The sequence below is a fragment of the Arachis stenosperma genome, chromosome 2 (genome assembly GCF_014773155.1).
Source record: "Arachis stenosperma cultivar V10309 chromosome 2, arast.V10309.gnm1.PFL2, whole genome shotgun sequence".
In the NCBI taxonomy this organism is placed as follows: Eukaryota; Viridiplantae; Streptophyta; class Magnoliopsida; order Fabales; family Fabaceae; genus Arachis; species Arachis stenosperma.
In genome coordinates, this window is record NC_080378.1 from 103,740,592 (window position 1) to 103,767,587 (window position 26,996).

General features: G+C 33.3%; 3 protein-coding genes across 3 annotated transcripts; all 3 read right to left on the minus strand.

Moving 5' to 3' along the window:
• Positions 1-318: 318 nt before the first annotated feature.
• Positions 319-3,451, minus strand: LOC130960527 (probably inactive leucine-rich repeat receptor-like protein kinase IMK2). The gene is made up of 2 exons (XM_057885944.1): positions 1,352-3,451; positions 319-1,183 (listed from the first exon to the last, which is right to left on the minus strand). Exons 1-2 carry the CDS (start codon positions 3,243-3,245, stop codon positions 573-575), a joined length of 2,505 nt encoding a protein of 834 aa, XP_057741927.1. The 5' UTR covers positions 3,246-3,451; the 3' UTR covers positions 319-572.
• A 3,580-nt stretch (positions 3,452-7,031) lies between these two features.
• LOC130961340 (PRA1 family protein B4-like) lies at positions 7,032-8,187 on the minus strand. The gene has a single exon (XM_057887172.1). The coding sequence runs from the start codon at positions 8,071-8,073 to the stop codon at positions 7,378-7,380; it is 696 nt and encodes a 231-aa protein (XP_057743155.1). The 5' UTR covers positions 8,074-8,187; the 3' UTR covers positions 7,032-7,377.
• Positions 8,188-13,912: 5,725 nt separating this feature from the next.
• On the minus strand, positions 13,913-15,985 carry LOC130960283 (uncharacterized). Its single transcript, XM_057885655.1, has 3 exons — positions 15,733-15,985; positions 14,541-14,741; positions 13,913-14,210 (listed from the first exon to the last, which is right to left on the minus strand). The coding sequence occupies exons 1-3, from the start codon at positions 15,841-15,843 to the stop codon at positions 14,175-14,177; spliced, it is 348 nt and encodes a 115-aa protein (XP_057741638.1). The 5' UTR covers positions 15,844-15,985; the 3' UTR covers positions 13,913-14,174.
• Positions 15,986-26,996: the final 11,011 nt, after the last annotated feature.

Consider the following 26,996-nt stretch of genomic DNA (forward strand, 5'->3'; position numbering starts at 1 on the left):
GCCGTTAGGGGTATATTTGATGCAAGTCAAAAACTTCTGGGGCAAAATCGAAACAAAATAAAACTTAGGGGTATTTTTGAAACTTTTATGAAACTTTAGGGACAAAAAATATACTTTACCCTTATTTTATTTATTGCTATAATATCTCGGTTATTAACTTATTATATATATATATATGGATAAATTTAGCCTCTTCCCGAAGATATTCCATTTTTTTTTTCTTTTTGAAGTTATTATATTTAGCTCTCTTTTTTTGTAGGTTCAAACAAAAGGGATAAATTTTTACCGTATTAGTTTTTTTTTTCTCAGTATACAAAATAAGAAAGAACTTTCTTTATATATATCCAAAACATAAATTAAATATTACATTCAATAGCTTCTTGTATCATATCACACCACTATAACATTCAATACAAAACTGCTTAGCATACTTCCTCACTTGATTATGTACATACACTGAGAATCAACAAATTTCACCAAAAACAAAATAATCAAAAAATAAATAAAGAATGAAATATTGAAAGAACCTTTCTCTACTAATTCAAAATTAAATTTTAAAAAAAACTTTTAATTTATTCAGCAGTCTTGAGAGTTCCATCATCATCATCATCACCAGCAGCCAAATCTGGCTTGATTTCTTCCAATTGCTGAAGAACTTGCGGAGCTTCAGGCCTAGCAGCTGGTGAAGGATCAACACAATGAAGGGCAAGCTTCAATGTATTGAGAAGCTCATCACCTATGGCTGGTGCATCCGTCATGAGCTCCAAGTCAAAAACTTCATTAGTCCACTCTTCTTTAACTATGGAAGCCACCCATTGTGGCAAGTCCATTCCATTGGTTGGTTCCCCAGGTGGCTTCCCAGTTAGGAGCTCCAAGATGATCACTCCAAGGCTGTATACGTCGGATTTCATGTTTGGTTTCTTTGTTTTTGATATCTCTGGTGCATTGTATCCTAGACTTCCTGCTGTTGCAATGATGTTAGTGTTCGCCGAGGTTGTCATTAGCCTGGACAGTCCAAAATCTGTTATGTGTGCATTGGTTTGTTCATCTAAGAGTATGTTCCCTGAGGTGAGATTGCCATGGACTATGCTCTCTTGGTTGTGGAGGTAGCTTAAGCCACGTGTGACTCCGATTGCTATCTTCATCCTTGTTGGCCAATCGATCACTATTTCCGGCCCACGAGCTGCATAGATTGACAAACATTAATACCATAATCAATGGTTGAATTTAAAATGGAATGTTACTTTGAAGATAAATGATTAATCTTCTGAGATCCTCCTAAACTAACACTAACTAATAATAAACAAAAACTCAATTTGATAAGATGTTCTAATTAGTTACTACTACTTACCATGAAGGAATGATGCTAAGCTTCCTTTTGGCATGTAATCAAAGACAAGAAGCTTCTCTCCTTTTGGACCCAAATAATAAGCTCTGAGTGCTAAGAGATTTGGGTGTCTGATTTTGCCAAGTGAAGCAACCTCAGCCTCAAACTCCTTGGGCCCTTTTGTACTCTTCTCCCTCAACCTCTTCACAGCAACTTGGTTACCATCCTCCAATGTGGCCTTGTATGCAGTTCCATATGCACTCTTTCCCATTATCTCAGCAGTTGCACACAAAAGATCATCAGCAGTGAACACAAATGGACCATCAAAGTGAACAAGTTTTCCTCCAGCTTCTCCTCCTGACTCAACTTCACCACCAGCACCACCTTTTTCAACACTCCTTGCAGATGCTGAAGCCTTGGATGTTGCCTTTGCACCCTTTCTACTTGAAGCAGCCCTTTTCCTGATCAAACAACATAGCAAAAAGCAGCACAGGAGTAACAGAATCAACAGGAGAATACCTGCTACAATGAGGATTATGTCCTTGGTACTTAGCTTTCTGTGATGATGTGGCTTTGGAGAAGGCTTTGGTGTTTGGACTGGAAGATTTGAAGGTGGAGGTGAAGTGCATGGTTTTGATAGGTAACCGCATAGTTCTAGATTCCCAACAAAAGAGCTAGAGTTGAATCTTTTGGTGAGGAGTGAAGGGACATGACCAGAGAGATTGTTGTAAGATACATTGAATGAAGTGAGATTTGCTAGTTTGGTGAGTGAGTCTGGAATTTCTCCAATGAATTTGTTCCCAGACACATCAATTTGTCTAATGCCAGAGATATTCCCTATTGTTGGTGGGATTTGGCCATTAAACTTATTGTTCTTGAGGTTAAGCGTTGAAAGATTGTGCAACCTGTCCAAATTATCAGGGATATGACTCTCAAGTTTATTACCCTCTAAATTCAATGAAACAAGAGAAGAAAGGTTGGAGAAGCTAGCAGGGAAGCTTCCATTGATGGCATTATGTGAAAGATCAAGATTTTGAAGCCTTGAAAGTGCACTTAGCTCACTTGGAATAGAGCCTCCAATATGGTTATGACTCAAAGAAACATTTTCAAGCAAAACCATGTTACTCAGAGAAACAGGAATGGAACCAGAAATGAGGTTGTGATCAAGGGTCAAAACTTGAAGTTGGGGAACTCTCTTTCCCTTTCCCATTCCACCCCAAGAATCTGGTATAGAACCAGATAGATTGTTGTGCTGGAGGGCAAGAATAGTAAGGGATTGAGACATGGTGAAACTCCTAGGAATGGAACCAGTAAGTGAGTTGAAGCTCAAATTGATCCTGAATATCCTACTTGAATTTACCAAACTAGCAGGGATGTTACCAGTGAGTGAGTTATTGCTAACATCAAAAGACTGAAGCATTGGACAACTACCAATAGAAGGAGGAATAGAACCTGAAAGCTTGTTATTGAAGAGATAAACACCTCTAAGATTTGGAAGGAATCCTAAAGAAAAAGGGACAGAACCAGCAAGAACATTGTCATGGAGACTCAGCTTCCTGAGTGCTTGAAGCTGACCAATTTTCTCTGAGATTCTTCCGCCTAAACCCCTCCATGGAAGCTGAATTGCAATGACTTCACCATTGACACACTTGATACCTGCCCAACCACCAGAACAAGCACCAATACCACTATCATTCCAGCTCCTCAGAACCCCTTTGAAGTCAATGAACTCATGCTTGATGGCCGTTAAGGCCTGGTAATCTGATTGTGTCACAATCACTCCATCATACAGGTGGCATGCAACAGGTTCAATGGTAGAAGCCAAAACATGAATGAACATGAAAATGGCCAAAAAGATTGAATCTTTACTAGTACCCTTAACGTGGAAACCCTTGACATGCCAACTATTGGTTTCCATGAACAAAAGAAACAATCTATGTTGGTTTCTCTTTTGTGTCTAAACAAAAATTCTCACTTTCTGAGACCAAGTTCAGAGTAGTAGCTAGTTTAGTATTACAATGGAAGAAGAAGAAAGAAAGCAATGTAGGGGTGAAGGAAGAGCAAAGTGAGAGGGCGTGTTAAAAGGAGATGGAGTACGGTTTCTGATGAATGCATGTGATTGAAGAAAAGATGGGGGGTGGGGTTATTGTTATTGATTCCTGTGGTAGAATGAGTCAAAGGGTACACATTATTTTTTCTTTCTTCTGTGATTTGCTAACGGCTAGTTTTACTGGTTATATTATATGGTTGTTTACATTATTAACATTAACATTATTGTTATTATTATTAATATCATATATATCTGAATTTTTCAGATACAAATAACGGGTTGGGTTGGGACCTAGAGAGACCAATGTAGCAGAAGAGAGTTAAGGTTTGGTTTGGTGACTCCCAACGGCTACATTTCATTGGATTTGGTTTTGGATGGATTATGTGATCCTCAAAACGATGGGGCCACTTTGCCACGTTTTGATCAGTGTGATCATCATTAATAATTTGGTGTAGGAAAACTGTGTCGCCTAAGAAGGAGGAATACTTTGGATACAATATTTATCGATATTTATATGACATGCATAGTATTTATTGTATCTAACTATATTTTAATAAAAAATAATAAAATTAAATATATTTAAATATCATCATGTTCAGTATTATTTTTAATATATATTTTTAAAATATGTTTAAAAATAATATATATTATTATTTATTAAAATAAATAATATTTTAAATACTTTTAGCAATTAAAAAAATATTAAAAATAATTAAAAAATTATTTATATTTTAAAATCAATAAAATATCAAAATATCATTGTAATTTATCTAAAAAATGCTTTATATTTTATATATATCTTATAAAATTTTAAAATTCATGTGTCCATGTGTCTCATATCGTGTCGTGTCGTGTTTCATGTCAGTATCCTTGTTTGTGTCCGTATCCGTGCATCATAATATGTCACGTAGGCTAAACTAATTAATTACCAAACTTGCCCTTAGGGTTTTTTTCTTTGGATATTTCTTATCTAAATTTTAAAGAACATATTAGGTGAATAAATTATTTTATAATAATTAAATTTAATTTAATTTTTTTATGTATTTTTTTAAATTAATTTTTATTGCATCAATAAATTATAAGAACAATTTAGTATAATTTAATTCCTAAAATAATTTAATCATGTAATATCAGTAAAATACTAATACAAATATACAATTCCATCATATTAAAATTTGGAAAAAAAGTTTAGAAAAGTAAGTGTTGATTTCAAGTAATATAGTGTCTCTAATTTGAGCTATTGAATATTAAAAAAATAAAAATAAAAATAAAAAAGCTATATCCGGTCTAAAATCTTACTAAACTTGAAATAAATTAGTCAAACTTAATAATAAATATGTATATGTATTACACAAAAGATAAAAGTATATTTAGTAGCAACTATATTACGTATACATAAAAAATAAATTATTTATATACAAATACATCATTACTAATTTAATAGTTAATTTTTAGTTTTAATTGTTAAACAACAGTAACACCCTTAATTGTTTATAATGTAATGTGGTAAGGCTCATTAAATAAAAATGTAGCTAACGACAATAAAAGATGCGTTCCTAATTATATTAGACATATATTAGTGTAGGACAATTTTATCATAAGTTTTTTTTTTTTTTATTTGCGAGATGAATGATTTGTATTATACCAAAAAAACAAAAATAAAATTCATCTTTATGGAGATGCATGGAGTTGAGGGAGGCATCATTATACATGAACTGTAAATGGGGCACCAATGCCCAGCAGAACCTTTGAAAAATCATGATGTTAGGAAGAACTAAATTATCATCCTTCGTTGTCATAGTCGCAAGTTACAACGAAACTCTGGTGAATAATTGTCCTTATGTTTTTCAACATATTAGACCAACATGATGAATAAGTGAGCACCAAGAAACCGTTGTTTTCCTTGATAAAAAGAGTTTAATGTGACTGAAAGCTGACCCCATTTTATAGAAACAAAATTAAATCCCAAATTTTAGTACAGATTTATTTTAAGTACAAAAATAAAATACCGATTCTATATATGACCTCTCCATAAAAAGCATGAAGAAAAAAAATTGGTTGCATTAATTGGTGAGGCCACGCAATTGTGATCTAGATTTTAAGGTCCATAAACAACAAAAATGATGGTGATATAAGCAACAGATATCAGGTATAGAGTAACCACTTATAACCAGCACCAAGTATAAGGTTTTCATTTCTAACCTATTTATATCAGTGTCAAAATAAAAATTCAGGATCCTATTCTCTTTAGAGTAGATTACCTGGAATCCAAGAGCAAAGACTATCATAAATAATTGGAAAGTAACCTGTAAAATAAAACTCAGTAAAAATTGATAATAGACTAATTTCCTAAAAGAAAAAATTTAGGAGACAGCACTTTTATTAAAATTTGCCAGCATTAATCCTACACCATTAAAAATATTAATAATACACTTGCTTAAGTGGACGGGTGAACTGACCACTCGACCAACCTAAATTAGTTATTAATAATAGCTAATTAGTTACTACAAGCACAAAATTTGCTGGTCCACTCTCCTAGCACTCCTCCTTTTAAAATTCATAGCTCTTAAGAAAGTGAGATCGGGTTCGAGTTTAGAAGAGGAAGGGAACTAAGGACGTTAGATGTCTCTTTAAAGTTTAAACCATAAAGATTTTTTTCTCTTTTACTTTAATAAATACATAATGAATAAATTAAAATTTTCAACGATATATATTTCTTATAAAAATATTTTCATTTGATAATCTTCACATGTGTCTTAAACCCAAGAAAATTTGAATATATATTTGCTTTTGAAAATATAAAAAAATTTAATAAAACTCTAAAAAATTTTAATTTAGAAAATTAAAAAGATGGTTTAGGACTACTAGACCCAGTCAACAAATAGCAATATCTACCTCGCACATACAATTCACTGAACATGCTAGATTTTTTCTAACCGGAAGTAGCAAGGTTGATGCTGATCAATTACCAATTTAACATGAACCCAAACCATAAGAGGCCTAATCAACTATGAAACTCATGCAAATTTTTAGGACTTAAGCCCAGTTCTTCAATCTTGTAATGTACTGTTGCCAATGAAGAGCATAATATGAATTCGGTGTGTCAACTCATCCAACATTAACCGTTAGATTGATTTCAAAGGACTCAGTTCCATATGATGATTTCTAATGAAGAATCCACATTATCACTTTGATTCCTTAGCAAGACCTTATGAATAACTAGAAGCTAGAGCATCATAAACAAACGATGCAGATTCAGATAGAATCAGATTGCAACTTTGCTTCAAATTGAAACAATTATTAGAAATGTAATATGACATCCATTAATTATCAAACTGAAGATTCAATTTCCTAAACTTGGGACACTTACGGAGCACCAATTTCACCGATGCGTATCTTGTGGGATTAAATCCTAAGCAGCATAAGAAGTACACGCGTCGTTCAATGAACGAGGCACCGACAATGGTGGATAATAAGATCAAATCAGAAATACACAGAAGGCAAAATTGCACTGAAATCAAAATAACACTAGATCGGTCAATCCGTGATGCAGTTTAGTTCAATGAAATGACAAACTTATAGAACAAAACCTGATTCATGAGATCCATCAAATTACATTTGCTATTCAAATTTCAACTTTATGTATAATCAAACTTCTCAAAGAATACAGATCAAGTATTTCATTTTATTTTTCCTAAAAGAAGAATTCCTGCTACAATTTCACTTCAAGATTTCCAAGAATCAATGAATCAGCTTAACAAAATTCATAGATCCAACGAAATTAACGGCGAATAGGCAAAAATTAAACAAAAGATCCATACATATTTAAGCATATTCACCCTATTGTATTCAAATCTGTCAATTAATACACATAAAAGTAATTTGAAAAAAAAAATTAAAAACAAAAAATTGAATCATATTTTTCCTCAGCACAGATTCAGCTTCCAGATCTCCGAATCTCTACGGATCAGAAATCAAGCTACACACACCATTACCGTGTTTAAACGCGGGAAGGCACTGCGGAGGTGGCGGAAGCGACGGCGGCGTTGGCGGCTGCGCCGCGAAGGAATGAGAGGAAACCGGTGGCCTGCGATGGCTCCTGCTCGTCAAGGAACAGATCCTCTGGTTGACGGAACGCACCGTGGAGGCACACGACGGTGACGCCGACCATGAGCGCGGAGATGATGACAGATCCAACACTAGTGAGGAACACAGAGAAGACAGTTAATGCAGAGAGCATCGCGAGCGTCTCGAAATCCGAGAAAGTGCGTCCGAAGAGCACAACGGGTTGATCGGAGGGACGGAAGAGGTAGAGGAAGGTCCATGCGGCGAGGAGGCCGACGAGGACGACGAGTGAGAACGGATTCGTGAGGAGCGAGACAGCGAGAATCACCGCCACGACGGCATAGTAGTTGACGCGAAAGTACGAGTAGTTCTTGCGGACACGGACGGTGGCATCGGAGAATGACTCCGGCTTGGAGAAGGCGGTGCGATCCACGAGCTCCACCCACGGACGGCGTTGGTCTAGGCCGTGGCGGAGGGAGTCCGTCAGGCGGCCGATGAAGGAGCGGAGAGCGGCGGTGGAGGAGGCGGACTCCGGTCCAGAAACCGCCGATGCGACTGTAGGCGCGGTGGTTGTTTGAGTGGATAATTGGTGGCTGGAGATTGGGAGGACGGGAGGGGCGGTGGACGACATCGTTGTGGGGTTTGTTGTAACCGTTTAGAGTGAGAAAGAGGAGGAATCGATTTTTAGAGAGAGAATGGTTATTGGAATTTTGCTAGAGAAAAAGGGTTTTGGGGATAAATATAAGAAAAATGTGAAGAGGGGTTAATAGAGTTTTTAACTTTGCTTAATGGTTACGGTTCGGAATGCACCAACGAGGAGAAAACGAGTGTCGTTTATGAGAAGGGTTCAAGTCAAAATAATTGCGTTTTGCTCCTTCTTTTCGTCGTCATCCTCTTGTGGTCACGAACGCGTTTTCTTATAGAGGTGTTTTATTTTAGTCTGGGATTTTTTTTTCATTTATTTATTTTGGGATGTTTAATTCGAGGAATTAGTTAATTTTTGGGCGAGTATGAGAATGGGAAAGGAAAGAGCCAGGTAATGGGATCGGTGCTCGTTTATAGTAGTTTCAATATCAAGGTTTGAAGCAATGGTCACAATGTTACTATTTATTCTTAGATCTAAAATTTATTTTGGGTATAATTTAGACCTTAATTAGCTTACAACACAGGAAGCGAATAAAAAGTTTAGAAGTAAATTAACGACGCTTTAAACTCTATCCTTGTCATGAGTCGGTCTTGATTCTTGAACCTCGATAAAAAAAAAAAAAAAACATAATAGAAACTTGATTTTTATGTAATCTATTGTTGTAAAAAAAATTATGTAAATATTTAATCATATATTATCATATTTAAAAAAATAATTAATTTTTAAGTTTAATTATTTTATTATTTTTTATAATTTTACTAAATTTTTAATTAAATTTTTATAATTTTTTTAATTAAATTTTTATATTGTTTTTAGTTTTGTAATTAGATCTTTTTCATATTAAAAACATTACAATTAATCAAATATTCTCTCAAAATACATGCTCTTAAAAATTTAATTATATTTTTAATTATGAATATTTTTTATTTTTAAAAAAATATTCAGTTAATTTTAATATTTTTTATATTAATAAACACCTAATTATAAAATTAAAATAATATAAGAATCTAATTTAAAAAATATAAAAAATTAATTCTAAATTTAATAAAATTATAAAAACTAAAAAATAATTAAATCCTGATGATTTAAAAAATTGACCTATTTTAAATTAACAAAATTTGTCCTCTCCTAGAGTTTTTTCTTCGTACTCTTTACAAGAGAGTAATCATTATTTTCATTTAGTGTAGTTTCTTATTATTAGTTTTTTCTTTTTACTTTTTAAGCTTTAATATTTTGGCAATAATATCTATTAATTTTAATAGTGAAAAAAATAAGAGAGGCAGAGAACAAGAGGAAGTAATTTAATATGATAATACTGATACATAAACGAGGATAAAAACTTGTTCCAAAAATCTTATCAAAAGATTATTAGCAGACAAAACTTTTAGCATTGGTAAGATTAAAAATAGTAATATATTTCAATTCTTCTTTGTCAATGAGGTGGACATTATAAGGGTTGAAAAGAGTGTGCCATAGTTGTTCAAGAACTATATCTTGAATCTGAAACAGTAGGAGGAAGACATGCAATAGATGGGAAAGAATTCACATAAGTTTCAATCTGGAATCATTAGGAGTGGTAATATGTATCCTATTCACGGGTACCAAATTCGATCCGCAGCAGATAGGTAGGGTGCGAGTAAGGTTTTTGTGCGGGTCGGGTAGGGTGTGGGTTGAACCTCAACCCTATCCGACCAACCCGCACTCTATATATGTATATGTTATATACTTATATAAAAATATATTTTAGGTAGATGTTAAATCAAAGATCTCTCACTAAATGCAAAAGATCCTTAGGCACTAAAAAAAATTAATTTTATTTTAAATTATCATCAAGTTATATAGTAATGTTGTATCTTTTTTGTAACCTGCGGATAGAGTCGGATACCAACAAGTTAAGAGTGGATAGGGTTAAAATTGGATATTCTCAACTCGCGAATAGGGTTAAGGTTGGATCCAAACTCTATCCTACCCTACCCATTGCCATCCCTAAGAATCAACTATGGAGTCTTTCAGGACACTGCAAAACAAAAAAATTGGGCTAGAAGAATAAAAGTGTATTGAAAAAGTCTTGGATTTGAATTTTTGTCTACATGAGAAGGAAAGAAGAGAAAATAGCAAAGATTAAAGTTGACTTAGACATTACAAAGTCTCTACAGAATTCTCAAGATTGTAGAGAGAAATAAGAAGATAACATAATTGCAATTGAGATATGAGAACATATGAAACTTTTGTCACTATTGTGGTGTAGTTAGCTATGAAACAAAAAACTATAATGAGTAACTAAAAGATGTGATTAAAGGTGATGTGAAGGAAGAGGAGTGGGACGCTGGCTAAGGGCAAATCAGATTACGAGAAAAGAAGAAATTTAGAAAGAGAACAAGAATCCTGGTTCAATGTTTGGAGGAAGCAACGACAATTTAAAATCTAGGAGGTCTATTCCAATTAGTCTTCTCAAGAGTTTTGCTAATTTCAATATCCAAGAAGAAATAAGGGTGACTATGTATGTTCTTTTTTGCAAACTCAAAAATTATAGATATCAGCTAGTAGAATGACAGAAATTTATTTCCGCTAACTTGCAAATCAGAATCTCTAAGTTGAAAACAAAGCTGGAACAGGAGAAAGAACTGGGAATAGCAGGTTAGGAAGAGGTTATTAGATGTTCGGAGACTAAAATTAAAAGATGTTTATGATAATAAAAAGAGATATTAGAAAGAAAATCACGTGTTCAATGGCTGAATTGGGGTGATAGAAGCATGAAGTACTTCCATTCTAAATTCCAGCAAAGAAGTAAGAAGAATAAGATTAATTGGCTGGAAGATGAAAATCATGAGATGGAAATAAAATCATCTAAAATTGTTACCATAGCTTAGGCGTATTTTGAGGAAAATTTTCAAACTTCTAATCCGAGGTAACTGAGATGGAACTAAAAGACTTGGAAAGAAAAATCTCCAATGAAACCAATAGAATGCTCACCAGACCACTCTCAGACAAAGAAATTAAAGAGCCTGTATTTTTCTATAAATCCATTCTCGACATCAGGAGATGATGGCTTCACGTCCAAGTTTTTTAAGTTCCTTTGAAAAACGATAAAAAAAATGTGATCAGAACAATGCATAGTTTCTTTTCAGGAGGAAGGATTCTCATAGTTTCTTTTCGGGAAGAAGGATTCTCAAAGCTTTTAACCATAAACACATTTGTCTTATTCCTAAAGTTCCTAATACTACAACTATGGCTTAGGTACAACCTATAAGCTTGACTAGTGTCTCTACAAAATCATTAATGATGAATAATATGATTAGCGAAAACTAAAGTGCCTTTATAAAAGGTAGACTCATTAGTGACAATGTAATGATAGCTCATAAAGGAGTGAAGGACTCCGATACCCTCCCAAAGTCAAGCTCTTTTTGTGAAAATTGCATGATGAACTTCCTTCTCGTTAACGCCTGAAGCAGAAAATATAAAGTATCCCAATAAATTGTCCACGTCGTCAATCTCTGAAAAAGTCGACGGTGCACTGTTCGGTCACTTGTCCCTATACACTGAATATATGGAGTGTTTGTGGTCTACTAAGGTTGCTACTGATTATTGAAGAAGATGAATTTTGGAGGTGATGACTGAAGCTTGTTGATATGCTGAACAAAGGATTGGATGGTGTTCGAAGACTCTCCTTTGCTGTAATTATTCTTTCGCAAACATGGAAGGTAAAAAATCAACTCATTTTTTAAAGAAAAGATTCAACTCCAACAAGCATTTTTTTTTAAGGCGCTGCTCAATTGTAAGAGGAATTTGTTATGAGAGTTTTAGGATATTATGGCTCAATTGCTATGTTGTGTTAATGTTAATGATTTTTTTTTAGGAGATTCCCTTTTTTATAGTTATGTGTAAAGTTTTGACTATTTTTTTCATTTTTAATAAATGAATCTATCTTAGATGCAAAAAAAAAAAATTCTAATTTAATGATTGTATAATTTTTTTTATAAATTAAATTCATTTTGCCAACCATAAAATCAGCATATATTTTTTTTTTTTAGTTTCCTACGGTATTCTTTAACCCGACAGGTCAATGACTAATCCGTCGTGATACTGAACTCCATTTAAGGGTTTGTCGCTGCCCAATGAGTTACTGCATGCATAAGGCAGGATTCAAACCCTCAACACTTACTTAAGCGGACTAGTGAGCTAATCACTAGACCAACCCAACTTGATTAAAATCACCATATATTTATTAAATTCTTCCTTTTTTTTATTTACAAGCGAGGCCTAAGGCCTAAAAGAAAAAACCAAACACTCACAGTACAGGATAATAAGATCCCTCTTGCATCATTAGCCCAAAGCTGCCCCACTTCTCTAGGAAAGTTATCCAAAATTCTTTTTATCAGAATGGTCGCCATAGTTTTTCCATTGATACAAGGTGGAGCCCAACAAAAGGCAATCATATCAAATGAAAAGGCCCAAATTGCACCTTATACAATTAATGTTAATCTAAACAGAAATCAACTGCAGCAGAGGTCCAGCACAGATAGCTTAGCTCTTTGCCTCATATAACGCTGCATTTGGGTTCTAATCCCCGCTGAGGTTGGTTGTTGGTTTAAGAATCCATAATACCCATAGTAGTGTGTGTGTGAAATATGGGTGTAATGCAACTTACCAATCTGCTCAAGTAAGTGTTGAATTGAAATATACAATAAAAAATAGAAAAAAAAGTAAAATTAGAAGTTGTGAAGTCCATCATACCAAAAAAGATAAAGCTAAACATATGATTTTGACTCCTTTAATTTTCCACTTGAGCCACTAGTGCTCAAGTTAAAGGATCAAGTTCTTTTAAAATGAAAGGTCAATTACTCGTAAATTAAGATAATAAAATTCACATATAATGAGAATTACATATTTATTATTGATTAACTCCCTACTTTATCACTTTACCAATCTTTAATCTAAATTCTACACCAAACCGAAAAGAGAAGGGCAAAAGAATAAACTCGGTATGGTGATAAACCCAAGGTTCTCATGACCAAGAAAATAAAATCTTGACTCTAAAGTAGAAATATTCAAAGCATAGTGGAAAACTGATTCCATACATGATTTAGGTACCAACAAAGTGAGACAACGTTCATGCTCAAGAAGAAAATGTGAATACAAAAGTTTGTTCTTAGCAGCGAAATTGGGGCAACATCACTTGTTGCAACTGGAGAGAATATGCAAAAGTTAACGTCCTATGCATAACCACTATCCCTATTCCCTACTATTCCTTACTATTCCTGCTATCAACAGAAAAGCCGCTTTGAAATAACCATTGAATTATCTCCGTGTCATCTTAAGATCATAAATTCAAGTAGTAGAATCAGCCATTGATGCTGACATTAGATTAAAATTCCTACATTACACTATCTGAATGTTATCCTTTCCCAGATCTTGCTCAACACAAAATGCTTTGCATCAGGCTATCATTTTGTCCCCACTATCAAGGGTTCCAACTTCCAAGTAAATATTGTTCTAGGCATAACTTTCTTTTTTGCCCTTTAAGACACCAACTCATTCATCATCTACCGTTAGTCAGGGAGTAAATCCTGCTAGAACCGCATCCAATCTAATAGTAATAGATGAATGGATAAGATATTCTATGCAAAATGAATACAACAAACATGAAACCTTACTCAAATATAAGAGCAAAGACTGTATAGCTTAACAGCCTATCCCCTGTGACCAAATTACCAGAGCATAACCATGAAATTGTAGTAGATAGAGAACAAAAACCTGCTACTTATATCATAGTACCATAACGATATCAGATTAAATAACACAAGGCTTTCATCTGGGTCTCAAGTTTAACCCGTAACGCATCATCAACACATTCATTTCTGGTGGTGCCAAATAGTATTAGTACAAAATGTAGCATAAGCATTTATGAACACCCTCATTTGACCTCAGTTAATCACCTTACAGTTGCATGATGTCCCAAATGGGGCAAACAAAAATGCAGAGAACTTATAACATGACATAAAATATCAAGTGTTGACATAATAGTAGAGGTGACAGTTCAAAGACTCCAACAGGTTCAAGGCACCACAACAAAAGGATCATGGAATTCAGAATGTAGACCCATTCCATCCAAAGTTGGAACCCTGACAAAGTAACAATGCGTTAAGATTTGGATATCAGAAAAATACTGAAATAGATAGACAGGATATCAAGAATAAAAGTAGAGACCGGAACAGGGATAGCTGATGTCAAGAGGGAACACGGATAATTAATACTTGCAGCTTAAAAGGTATACAAAAACAGTGTAACAGTAAGGATTAATTTTTACATGATCTAGTGCTGGTGTAAAGCATGCAAACACTGTGCATATTCTTGACTCTGATGCGCCTAAACAAAAACGAAGAATGCAATAAGAAAAGCATGCAGGGCAACGACCCTTCTTTTCAGGGCAACAGAGGAGTTTAGAAACTTGCCTTGGTGTCATAGAATTTCAGGAAGAATCTTGACTTCGGCACAGACAGCTTGTTTTCAAGAATTGAAGCAATTCCGGCGCTAAGCTTCTTGTTCACGTCGGCGTTAAGACCACCAATGGACACCAATTCACCATAAGCCGCAGGCTGCTCATTCCCACCAAAGGCTATGGGCACTGACCCTTTCAGTACAATCATCACATACTGCATCAAAGAACAGGGTGAAGTTTTAAGGCTTTAGGACAATGCGAATAGCGCAGAACAAGAAATCAGTATACCAAAAACAAAGAAATGTTGAAAATGAGAAAAATGAAAACTTTCAACTTGAAAAGTAACCCCAAAACACCATTGATCCAACATTTAGCTGAAGCATACTTCAAGACAAAGGTGTTGACAAGAACAGAGATGATTCAAAATGCTCAGCAGCAATAAAACCTTACACAAACATCAAGAAATGGCACATGGATTCATCAATAAGGGAGCTAAGATATAACTAAGCTTTAGCAAATATTCATATACAGGATATTAAAAAAAGGAAAAAGAAAAGAAAGAAGAAAAGAAACAAAAACAACTATGCTACGCAACTATAATGGTTAGAATAGAAGACTAAATAAAAAATGAGACCAAATCTTTTAAAAAATGAAAACAGCTTATCATGTAAATTCATGGCCCTAAGGTTTTGTTTGGGTAGCTTTTACGAAAAAATCTTTTAGAAAAGTAACAAATTTTTTAAAAAAATATAAATTATAACTTCTAAAAAATTATTTTTTATTTTTCTATTAATTTTATTTTTAGTACTAAAATTTTGCAAAACACACTAAGACTAAAAAAAAAATCTTTTTCTAACAACTAAATGGCACCCAAATAAGCTCTAAACCCTAATGTCACAAAATAAGTAAAGTAAAACAATCCAATATTTGAACACATTGCAGTTTGCCGGTTTCTAACCTAGGTATAATTTATCATATTCCTTATCTTCATTAAATAAGAGCATCTAACCTAGAACCTCACTAATAATTCAATTGACAAATAAGGGGGGAAAAGTACCTAATAATCCATAGAAGTTTCAAGCAGGTAAAACTTAAGAAACATCTATATAATATATCACATCACAAACGCATAAAAATTCAAACCTATATTTGTTCAGTAACAAAAAATAAATCTAGAAATCGTAATTGAAGAAGAAGAAGCTAACGGCTTCGGGTTTTCCAATGAGGTTGGCGACGGTGGAGGTGGCTTCGGAGAGGATGGAGGAGGTGTCGACGCCGTCGAGGGAGACGTTGGTGGAGATGTTGAGGCACGGCATCGTTTCTGTTTCTTTGTTCTCTCCTGCTTAGCGCTGAACTGAACAAGTGAAGCTTCGAACAAATGAAAAAACCCTTTAAAGTTACAACGCAACGCAGCAGAATCTCTTTCGGGAATATGGGCGTTTTTAAATAAATAAATTATTATGATTTATGATATCATTCCGAGAAATTTTTATGGTAAATAGGTAAAGTATATATATATATATATACATTTTTTTTTGTGTTTAATGTTTATGATTTTTTTTTAATATTTAATTTTATTTTTAATATTTTTATTTGTGTTAAAATTATTTTTAAATATTAATTTTATGTAAAATTTTATGAATAAAATTAAAATAATTGTTAGGAACAATTTTGATATAAATCTAAAACGTTAAAGATAATAAATGAAATTAAATATTAAGAATATTTTTTAAAAAAATTAAAAATATTAATGATAAAAATATTCTTTACCCAAATGTTTGTTATTATCATTTCCGTTCTTAGGAAATTTTATTTATCAAATTATTTATTAACTTTTTTATATAAATCAGCTTTTATATTATATTATTTATTTTTATACAAAATATTGATTTAAGAATTTTAGTTTCTAAAACACTTTTATATTTTTATTGAATAATATTGGATATTAATTTGTTTATTTTTTGATAAAATTAAAAATAAAATTAATTTGTCTAATAAAATAAAAAATATAAATTAATCTAATAATTAAAATTTAATAAAAACTAAATGTCTGATCAAATAATTTTTGAAATTTGATTTACGGTCAGTTTAAATTAGTTTTTGGAAAAAAATATTTATTTTTTATTTATTTTAAAAAATATTTTTTAATAAAAAATTATTTCACAATTAGACATATTTTCTAAAAAAAATTAAATATTACAAACTTCTTTTATGTTTTTAAAGTAAAGTATTGTTGATTTTTTAATAAAAATATCTTATTTGAAAAAGTTACTTTTTCATTTAAACGAATCAATTTATTCTAATATTCTTTAAAAATTAGAGGATAAATTATTTATTTATATATTTATAAGATTTTTTTCTATAATAAATTATGAAAAATATTTATTTTCACTAAATCCAGTTTTGAGTTTTATTTATTGAAATGTACGTTTTTTTTTGTAATTAGGATAAATTCGCCGTATTTTCCGACAAACTCTATATAAATTACGGAGCTTGTCGCACTCCCCAGTGAACTATATGATTTATACAGAATTCGTCACACTCTTCGGCAAACTCTATAATATATAATAAAGTTCACCGCACATCCTGGCGAACTCTAGGCAAAGTTCCCACCATAAATGCCAGTTAGAGAATGAAACTTAGCACCCGACTTTATTCTCCACAATCATTTTGGTTGTTGATCATTTCTTTTTTTTTTTTACAATGGCAAGAAATTTAGTGTTATCCATTCATTACGATGGAGAAATGATGTATGATAAAAAAAGGTTCTATCGTTTTTAGATCAAACCAACCGATATTTACCCATCTGACAGCAGAAATCAACAGTTTAGAGTTGTTAAAGAATCTGATATTATTTTCTGTGGGAATGCAAGAGACAAAGAAGGTGAAAAAAATCTACTACAGATATCCAACCGAAATAGATGGTAGTTTAATTTATAAAAGGTATGTCACAGCTGTATTGTATTTGTTGATGGTATATTTACTTGAACACGCTTGTGAGAAAAACTTTATGGTCTTTTGAATCAGGTATCGTCTATGTGACGATGAGCACGTACATCTTATACAGTCTTGGCACAACCGCTGGACAAATGTTTATCTGTTGGAGTTATCTGTGTTCCTTGTCGATTTGGGTGGCCGAGGATCGTCTGCGGATACTGTCGACGATAGTCCGTTGGGTAGGCCTGTTAGACGAAATATTAGACGAACGATGGTGGATCTAAATATGGCTCCTAAAGGTAATCAAGAAGGGTCTAATGTTGAAGTCGGCAATGCTGAGTTGGATGACGGCGTTGAAAGTCACGAGGATGCTGTAAGGGATCCAATGATGGATCAGTATGAAATTAACCCCGACGATGGAGACGATGCCAAAGAAGAACCATCCGAAATTCCTGATGAAGAAGAAGAAGAGATGAATTATTACGGTGACACAGAAATTGTTCTGATACAGTCAGTTATTTCGCAACCGTATGACCACCCGGATCACTTCTCTAGGTTGAACCTCAATGCAATGACGTCCGATTAGTCCTTTACATAGGGAGGCCCCGAAGAGAATCCAAAAAATGAGTTTGAGGTTGGACAACATTTTCGGAACAAGAAAAAAATCATGTTACCTAAATTTTGTCGGAGAATACAGCGAACTTGTCCTAATTACAAAAAAAATGTGCATTTCGATAAATAAAGCTCAAAATCGAGTTTGGTAAAAATAAATATTTTTCATAAAAATTATGAAAAAAATCCTTTATTTATATTATTGCATAGGTTTAACAATTTTTTTAAACCTAACCTACCACGACGATCTATTATCTATAAGCATGTGCAAGCTATTTCTAGTTTGTGGGGTTTTATCTTTTGTTTCTCGGTTATGGAAGGAGGTAGTAGATTGAGTGATTGATAGAGGTATGGTGGTACTGATATGGATAATATATTGATATTTAGTTACATACATTATATATTAAAATTGGATTTTTATTCATAATTTCATGCTTACTTAATTTTTGGTAATTTTTTTAATTAATATAAACTTAACTAATTAAAAATAATTAATTCCATCCATCTAACCATCAATTGGATAATAACTACTTAATTTACAAGATATTATACCAATAATAATATAAATTATTTCTAATTATATTATACCTAACAATTGAATATAATTATTAAAGTGAATGCACGGAAGTAATTGATTATCACAATTTTCTGTTTTCCATAATAGTTATAGTTATGGGTAATTCTATATATTTATTAAAAATTAATTATTAAATCAGTTATTTATATAAAATATATATTAAAATTGAGTTAAATAATATATATATATATATATATATATATATATATATATATATATATATATATATATATAGTCATGTTTTGGTGGTCATAAGAGTAATGTTATTGGTAGTTAATATTTGACTTGCCAATAAAAAAATAATACGTGATAGTTTCTGTTAACATTAAAAAGAATCAATGGAGGGCTAATAAGGATTAACAATAAAGTAAGTGCAGTAATTTGTACTTATTTATTGTGGTGGTAACTTCATTTTTTTGTGATCCAACAATTTGGATGTCTTGGCAATGTGAAATAAATTTGAGAAAAATAAAAAATAAAAAAAAAAGAGCAAAAATTTTTTGTTATCCACAAGTCCTTTGTAAATTAAATATTGATTCATTAGAAAAAAAATAACTAAGTTTTAAAAATAAATGTTAGATTAAAGAGTTGTTTTTAATTTTATTTTATTAAATAAAACGTGTTGCGGTCTTTATCAATTAAATAAAGTTTAATTTTTTATTTATTATAATTTATATCAATTACTCATATTTAGAATTTAGGATTTAAAATTTATAATTTATAATTTAAATGACAATAAAAATCAACTTAGATAATATTTATTAATTATGGCTAGAATAGTTATATAATTTTAAATATAATAAATATATAATTATAAATATTACATGTATAAAATTATAATTACTATATTATATAAAATAATTTTAGATATTTTAGATATCTATTATATATTACTAATTTTACAACTAAATATATCACATGTCACTCTCTCATTGCAATTAAAATCAAATATTTTTTACCAAAATTTAGTAGTTATCTCCTCCTCTCTCTCATTTTTTCTATTTGTCACATTCTTTCACCCACTCTATTTCTATTATATATCATTATCAATAACTAATTACGAATTTAACAATCAAAATATGTAATATAACATTCTTTAAATATAATTAAATTAAAATTAAAATTAAAATTGTAATATAATAATATTATATTACTAATTTAACAACCAAAATGTGCCACATGATATTCTATCATTAAAATTGAGATAAAATATTTTTTTTCAAAAATTAATAAACTCCTTTCCTCCATCATCTTATCTATCTCTCTCCTCTTTCTTTTTTCTCTCTATCATTCCCATCTTATGTATAATTTTTAGTTTATATTTTATATTACTAATTTGACAAAATAAAATATGTCACGAAATATTTTTTATTATAATTAAAATATTTTTTTTCAAAAATTAAAAAATTCTATCTCTCTTTCTTTTTTATTTTTCTCTTTCTTTTTTCTCTCATTCTCTATCTCTTTCCACTTTTCTGTTTTATAAAAAATAAAATAACTGTGTTTTAAATAAAATAAAAAATTTATAAAAAATACATTAAAGTTATAACTAAATATAATTGAAAAATAAATCCGTACTATTATTCACAGAAATAATATATTATTATTATTATATATATACTTTTTAGCTTTGTTATTTAGTTTTAAATTTTTATCGATTATCTTTTTATTCTATATTTTTAATTTTTTTTTTAAATTTTTATTACATATAATTTAAAAAAAAATATTAATATTGTGATTAATAATTAGAATTAAGGTTCAATTGTTTTAAGAAAATAATTTTGACTTATTCTTATTATTATCAATATAAATTTTTTTATATTAAAAAAATTGTGAAATAAACTAAGTTTTATTTTTTTCTTTAATAAATATATCATAAAATTTAAAAATTTAAACTCAATCTCAATTGTGTTGTCTAAATCATTGTCTGACCCGGTGCTCCCATACAAGCACCAGTGGATGACACGATGGAAGCTGACAAGGTTTCACTCATTTTATTATTTATTTTTTGAAATAATTTATTAATAAGTAAAGTATAATTTTTTTTCTCTGTTTGACAAAAGTTTTAAAAATATTCCTAAATTTTATTTTGGAATAAAGTGTTGTTTTTGTCCCCAACATTTGGGGTAAGTCCTATAATTGTCCCTAACGTTTCATTCGTACTATTTTTGTCCCCAACATTCCTAAATTGATTCAATATTACCCCACCGTTAATTCCACTCACGGAACAGTAACGGAAATGCCTACGTGAATCCCTTTGTCCACTCTGGCAAACTTTGTCCCTGGTGACCGTTACTGAGAATTTGGGAAAAAAAATTGAAAATTTAATTTAAAAAGATGTTGAAACCCTAATTGCAGCGTGCGTCTCCTGTAGCTTCTCCTTCTCACCATCGCCGTCTCTGTTGAAGTTGATTGCTGAGCCCATGGCATCGCAGGGCTCAGCGGCGCCGAGTAGTAGCTTTGCTTCAGGTCAAAACAGCAGCCAAGGTTGTCGACGGAGAAGAACTTGTTACTGTGGGGAGAGGCCAGTGCTTGCGACTTCGTCAACGGCAGAAAATCCGAGACGGAGGTTCTGGGGCTGTGTTAACTATGGGGTAAGTAGAAAACTTTGCATCTGGGTATGGCTGTTATTTGATTTTTTGATTGGGATTTTCTTTTGGTTTTTGCCTAGATTGGAGAAGAGTGTGAGTACTTTGTGTGGACAGAGTCAGAGCAAGAGCCACAAGTTCCTCGATTGAAAAGAAGAATTACATGCTTGAAGGGTAAAGTGACAACAGTTGAGAGGATGTTGAGAATGGCAGTAGCAGTTGGTCTGGTTGGATGGACATGCGCTATAATTTTGCTGTGTGAAAAATTTTCATCAACAAGAAATGTAAGGTTCTTTTTGCAGTAAGGCTGCAGAACATAGTGGCTAGTGTAATGTGTTGGCAATGTGTTGTCTGTAATTTGGTGTGTAATGTAACCTGTTGATTGAACGAACTTGAATGAAAATTTGTTGTTATCCACTTTTATGTGTTTAGTTTACATTCTCATGGTACAAATAGGGAGGTAACTATCAGCAGAAATGATTAAATGAAACAGTGAAATAGAGCAAACATAAAGCATTAAAATCAACCATATGGCATAGATAGGCAATAGTCAGCAACTTAAGATACATACATTCCTAAGTAGATGTCTTAGAATTGGAAATATAAGTCAACATAGATGCTAAACAGTTTTACTATAGTAGCAGTAGCAAAACCAAATTGAAAATAGTGAAACCAACAACCATAGTTCTTAGGCTGATACAAAAGGCAAAATACAAAATTTGTAACAAGTGAAACAAAGTCATTCCACTTTCTTCCATGCTCTTGGTGGTGTCCTGGCCATGAACCTGAGCTGAGACTGGGTGACCCTCTTCACTGGGCTTGGCAGTACCCTTGTAGTTGTTGGGGCTGGTGCAGAAGCAGTCTGTGAATGATTCACTTTGGCCCTCTTCGAAGCAGCTTGTGATTGTTGGGAGCTCAGAGGTGACTTCCTCTTTGGGTGTGAGGGTGGTTTGTTGTTGCTGCCCCCTTTGCTTCCTACTTCCACTATCAGCAGCCTTACCAGAATCTGTCTTGGCAGATAGTCTGGAACTTTTTCTGACTCCTTGCCTTTTTCTCCCCCTTGAAGTTGAAGTAGCAACATTGTTAACCTGGTGACAAAATAGAAACAGAATAAATAACCAAAGACACAATTAAGAAACAGAATAAACACATTATTAAAATTTGTTACTGTTGGGTTTGGTGTGACTTTGCGCTTCTTTGGACATCTCCTTTTGTTATGGCCAGAGCACAAACAGTAAGAGCACTTTTGCTGTTGCCTTTCACGAGACAGTCCAGTCCTAGTAGCCTGCTCATCAGCACCTCGTGCCCTCTTCTTCTTTGGTCTCCCAATAGGTTTTCTATAAGTTGGAGGCAACACATCCTCGAACTGAGTTATGTCCCAAAGGTTTGGCCCATTAACTGGGTAGACAACATGCTGGTAGCAAGAGATGTATGCAGCCTTTTTGTAGTAGTCAGCAACATATGAATCCACATTGAAACATATTTTTCTTATGCATGTCATGGCATGTGCACAAGGAATTCCGGACAGTTGAAACTTCCTACATGAGCATTCATGATGCCTAAGATCAACCACAAATTTTTTCTTACCCCCTTGAATGCTAACCACCTCATATCTATCACGTCCAGCATACACACTCACCCATTGACCACTTAGTTCGGCTTGTTTTTCTACCTTAATCCTAATTCTGGGCAACACATCTCTATTGTAAGGCACTATTCTGTCCCTGTTGTCAGCACAACGTTTCATGATGTAAACCCGGATATCCTCTAGCATAGTTACTATTGGCTTCTCCCTAGCCTCAACCAGAACAAAATTAAAAACTTCACACATATTGTTAACTAAAGTGTCACACCTAGGTCTACACTCAAACCTGTGACGACACCAGTACTTTGTTGGAATCTCCATAAGATAGTTGTATGCTCCCTGATCCAACTTCTGTATCTCACTCATCCTCCTTTCCCATTCTTGAAGATAAGTTGCCTTGGCAGCATTCCACATCATTAGCTTCAACTGGATTCCTGGATATCTCTTCTTGAAATTTGCATACAGATGTCTGACACAAAATCTGTGGTCAACTCCAGGCAGAAGCTCCTCAAAAGTTGGCACCAACCCCTGTTTTGAGTATAAGAAAAGTTGGCACAAAATATAGAATGTTACATGCTAATTAGAACACTTGTAATTAAGTATCAAACAAAATAACACACATGTAATTAACTAGAACACTTGTAATTAAGTATCAATCATAATAAAACACATGTACCTTCTGTTGGTCAGACATGAAGGTGCAAGTCCTGATTTTGTCTACTCCCAGGTCATCACACAGGTGCTGGAGAAACCATGTCCACGAATCCTTTGTTTCAGCTTCCACAACTGCATATGCTATTGGCAGGATTTGATCGTTTGGATCCCAACCCATAGCAGTCAGTAGCCAACCTCCGTAAGGTGTTTTCAGAAAACAGCCGTCCAACCTAATTATTGGCCTACAAGCCATAAAACTCCTCCTACAAGCATCCAACATCACATATATCCTCTCAAACCTGGGCCTTAAATCTACCCCTGACACTGGTCTTTCAGAAGCAAATTCAGGAGGCCTCTGAACCTTCAGATGCACTGATGACCCAGGGTTGGTCCTCAGCAACTCATGACAGTAGTCATACAATCTTCTGTACTGCTCCACATATGTTCCCTGCAACTCATCCAGAGCAAACTGTCTAACTCTGGAGGCCTTAGATTTGGTCAACTCCACATTCCATTTTGTGTATGCTTTCCTCATTAATGTGGTTAACTTAATCTTTGGGTTCTCAGCAATTTTGTTCAAGAAAACCTTACTCAACCACCTTGCATGCATGATTCCAATCTTCAGCTCCCTAGAGCAATTGTGCTTGTTGTTGCAACTCTTCAACTGCCAACTACGCTCATGCTTCATCTTTCTACAATATGCGTACCAATCACATCCCTCCACACATTCCACTTTAACCCTCTTCAGATCCACCTTTGTGAATCTCAAACCCCTGCCACTGCTGACAGCATATGCAGTGGCACAGTCTTTGAACTCCTCCCTTGACACATACAAAGTTTCCACCTCCCAAGTGTATTCACTCATGTTCTTCAACGGCCTGTGTATGGGATATCTCTTTCCCGTGCCATCCTCATCATCACTAAATGGAGTATCCAGGAACTCCTCACTGTTATAACCTGTATCCTCATCACCAAAACCCCCTACAATTTTTTCCTTACCAAGATTTTGTGCAGCTGGTTGTGATGATTGACCATGAGACTGATTGGGTGCAGACTCTTTTTTCCCCTCTTCTGTGATGTTCACATCAACTAAGCCTTCAGCTCCCTCCCTCTCATCATCACTGTCACCAAAATCAAGACTACCAAGGCTGTGAGTTGATGCATTCCCAGCAATCGAATCAGAAGTCCATGAGCTTTCACTCCCCCTGGGTTCATAGTCATCATCTTCAGATGTCTCACTCCCCTCCTCCTCTTCTTCAACAGCATCATCACTCTTTACAACCTCACATGATCCCTCACTCATAGACCCAACCTCTTCCACTTCAGTAGGCCCATCAGTTGGCCCATCAGTAGCTGCCTTTGACCCAACACCAGGGCCATCATACACAACAATTGGGCCAGGTCCAGCTTGATCACCTTCTTCAGCAGGAGCAGTAAGTTGCCCAGGTTGCACAACTTCTCCCACCTCACTTGTCTTGTGCACAACATACACCTCAACCATGTCATCCTTTACCCCAATTCTTGCCATATCCATTGCATCTTTGTCGGTTTTAAGCATGGTCAATCCGTCCTCTAACCCAGCATTCACAGCTTTATACCACATCGCAGCAATATCCTTCTTCAAATACCCCTGTCTACTTACTATTTAATACACCTCAATCAAACTCCATTCATCCTCATCACAGTAGTCTACGATGGACGTCTCCCCACCCAAATACCTAACAGTACCTCCTTGAAGCCGAAACATCCCCTGGTGATAAATTTTAACACTAAAATGACTCATCTCTTCCGCTTCTGTTCCTATGACACAAACCATAAAACAACGGTAATCAATGTGCAGAAACACAGGTTCAAAAGACTCTACTAACATCAACAACCCCAAACCCTAAGAGCAATAACATTGCAATCTCAGAAACCCTATGCATTAACATTTTTACTTGCATAAACTATTCCGGCCAAACGAAAATCAAACATACATTGCACATACCTTTTCGCTCTGTGCCGTTTCGAAGTTTTCAGAACCACCAACACGAGGCAAAGCTCTCGTGTGTAGGTAGCACCCAACCACCAACTCGCTTCAATCTGTCTTCTTCCTTTCTAATCGAGCGCGAAGAACAGAGGAGCAATAATCAGTAGGGTTCAGGAGGTGTGGGTGGAATGTGAAGTGTTTCGTTTCCCTTAAACTGCAAGCGTTTCGTATGGTCAAAGAAACATTACGCGCGAAGTGAACCCCCAGTCAATACACACGTTTGGGGTTACTAACGTCTCGCGTCCACGTAGGCATCTCCGTTACTGTTCCGTGAGTGGAATTAACGGTGGGGTAACATTGAATCAATTTAGGAATGTTGGGGACAAAAATAGGACGAATGAAACGTTAGGGACAATTATAGGACTTACCCCAAACGTTAGGGACAAAAACAACACTTTACTCTTTTATTTTGTTTTAATTTTGTCCTAAAAGTTTTCGATTTGCATCAAATATACCTGACGGCTAATTTTTTAAGATCAATTCAACAACAATTTTCATAAGAATAACCCTCGACACAAGCAAATCAAGCATAATTTTCATGTATTATTGTTAGATTGGTATTAAATTTTCTAAAAATTTAGCCGTTAATGATATATTTGATGCAAATCACCTTTTAAAATGTTTACTCTTATTATTAGCTTTTTTTACCATGTTTAATACAAAATAACTCAAAGTCAAAATTCTTTTAAAAACACAAACACCAGATATCTATAATTAATTGACAAATTTTTTGTAGGCACTATAGTCACAGTAAAATAATAGCTACTACAGACATTATATATATTATATTATATTGTGGAGTGATTTTAAAAAAAAAATTATTTGGAGAGGAAGGTGCAATAAAAAATAAAAATCATTGACTTGGGTCACGGGAGGAATGAAGGGAAAAGTTTGAGAGAAATGAATTCTTTCAATTTTTTTTAATTGTTTGGTAAGGTATGTTTTTTCACTTTAGGTTTTTTAAATAAAATTAAAAAAATAAATAAAATAGATATTAAATAATAAAAAATCATATTTTATTAAATAATTAAAAAAATTAAAAGAATTCAATCCCAAATTTAAGTTAGTAATTTTTTTTTGACAATATAAATAAATAGTTTTCATTTATGAATAGGACTAATAGTGTCCAAAAAAATAAGATTACAAATATTGGTTAGAGCATCTTCTATCTACACTTTATTTGAATGGTAAGAGTCAATTTTGCTAATTCATGAACTATTTTATTACCACTCTTTTTTTATATGAGAGAACTCTACTAATCTTAAATTAGTTGATAAATTAAAACAATCAACAATGAAGGACCCAAAATAATTATTTTGACTTTTGTTAGATCTGAGACTTTGGATGATTTCTATATTATCATTCTCTACAGTAACATAAAAAAAGCAACATTGTTGGACTTTTTTAAACAAACCATTGCATCAACTTCTTGGGAATTAAGGGATAAGTCCCTTTTCCACGTGTTAGCCATTAAGATGGCACCAAAA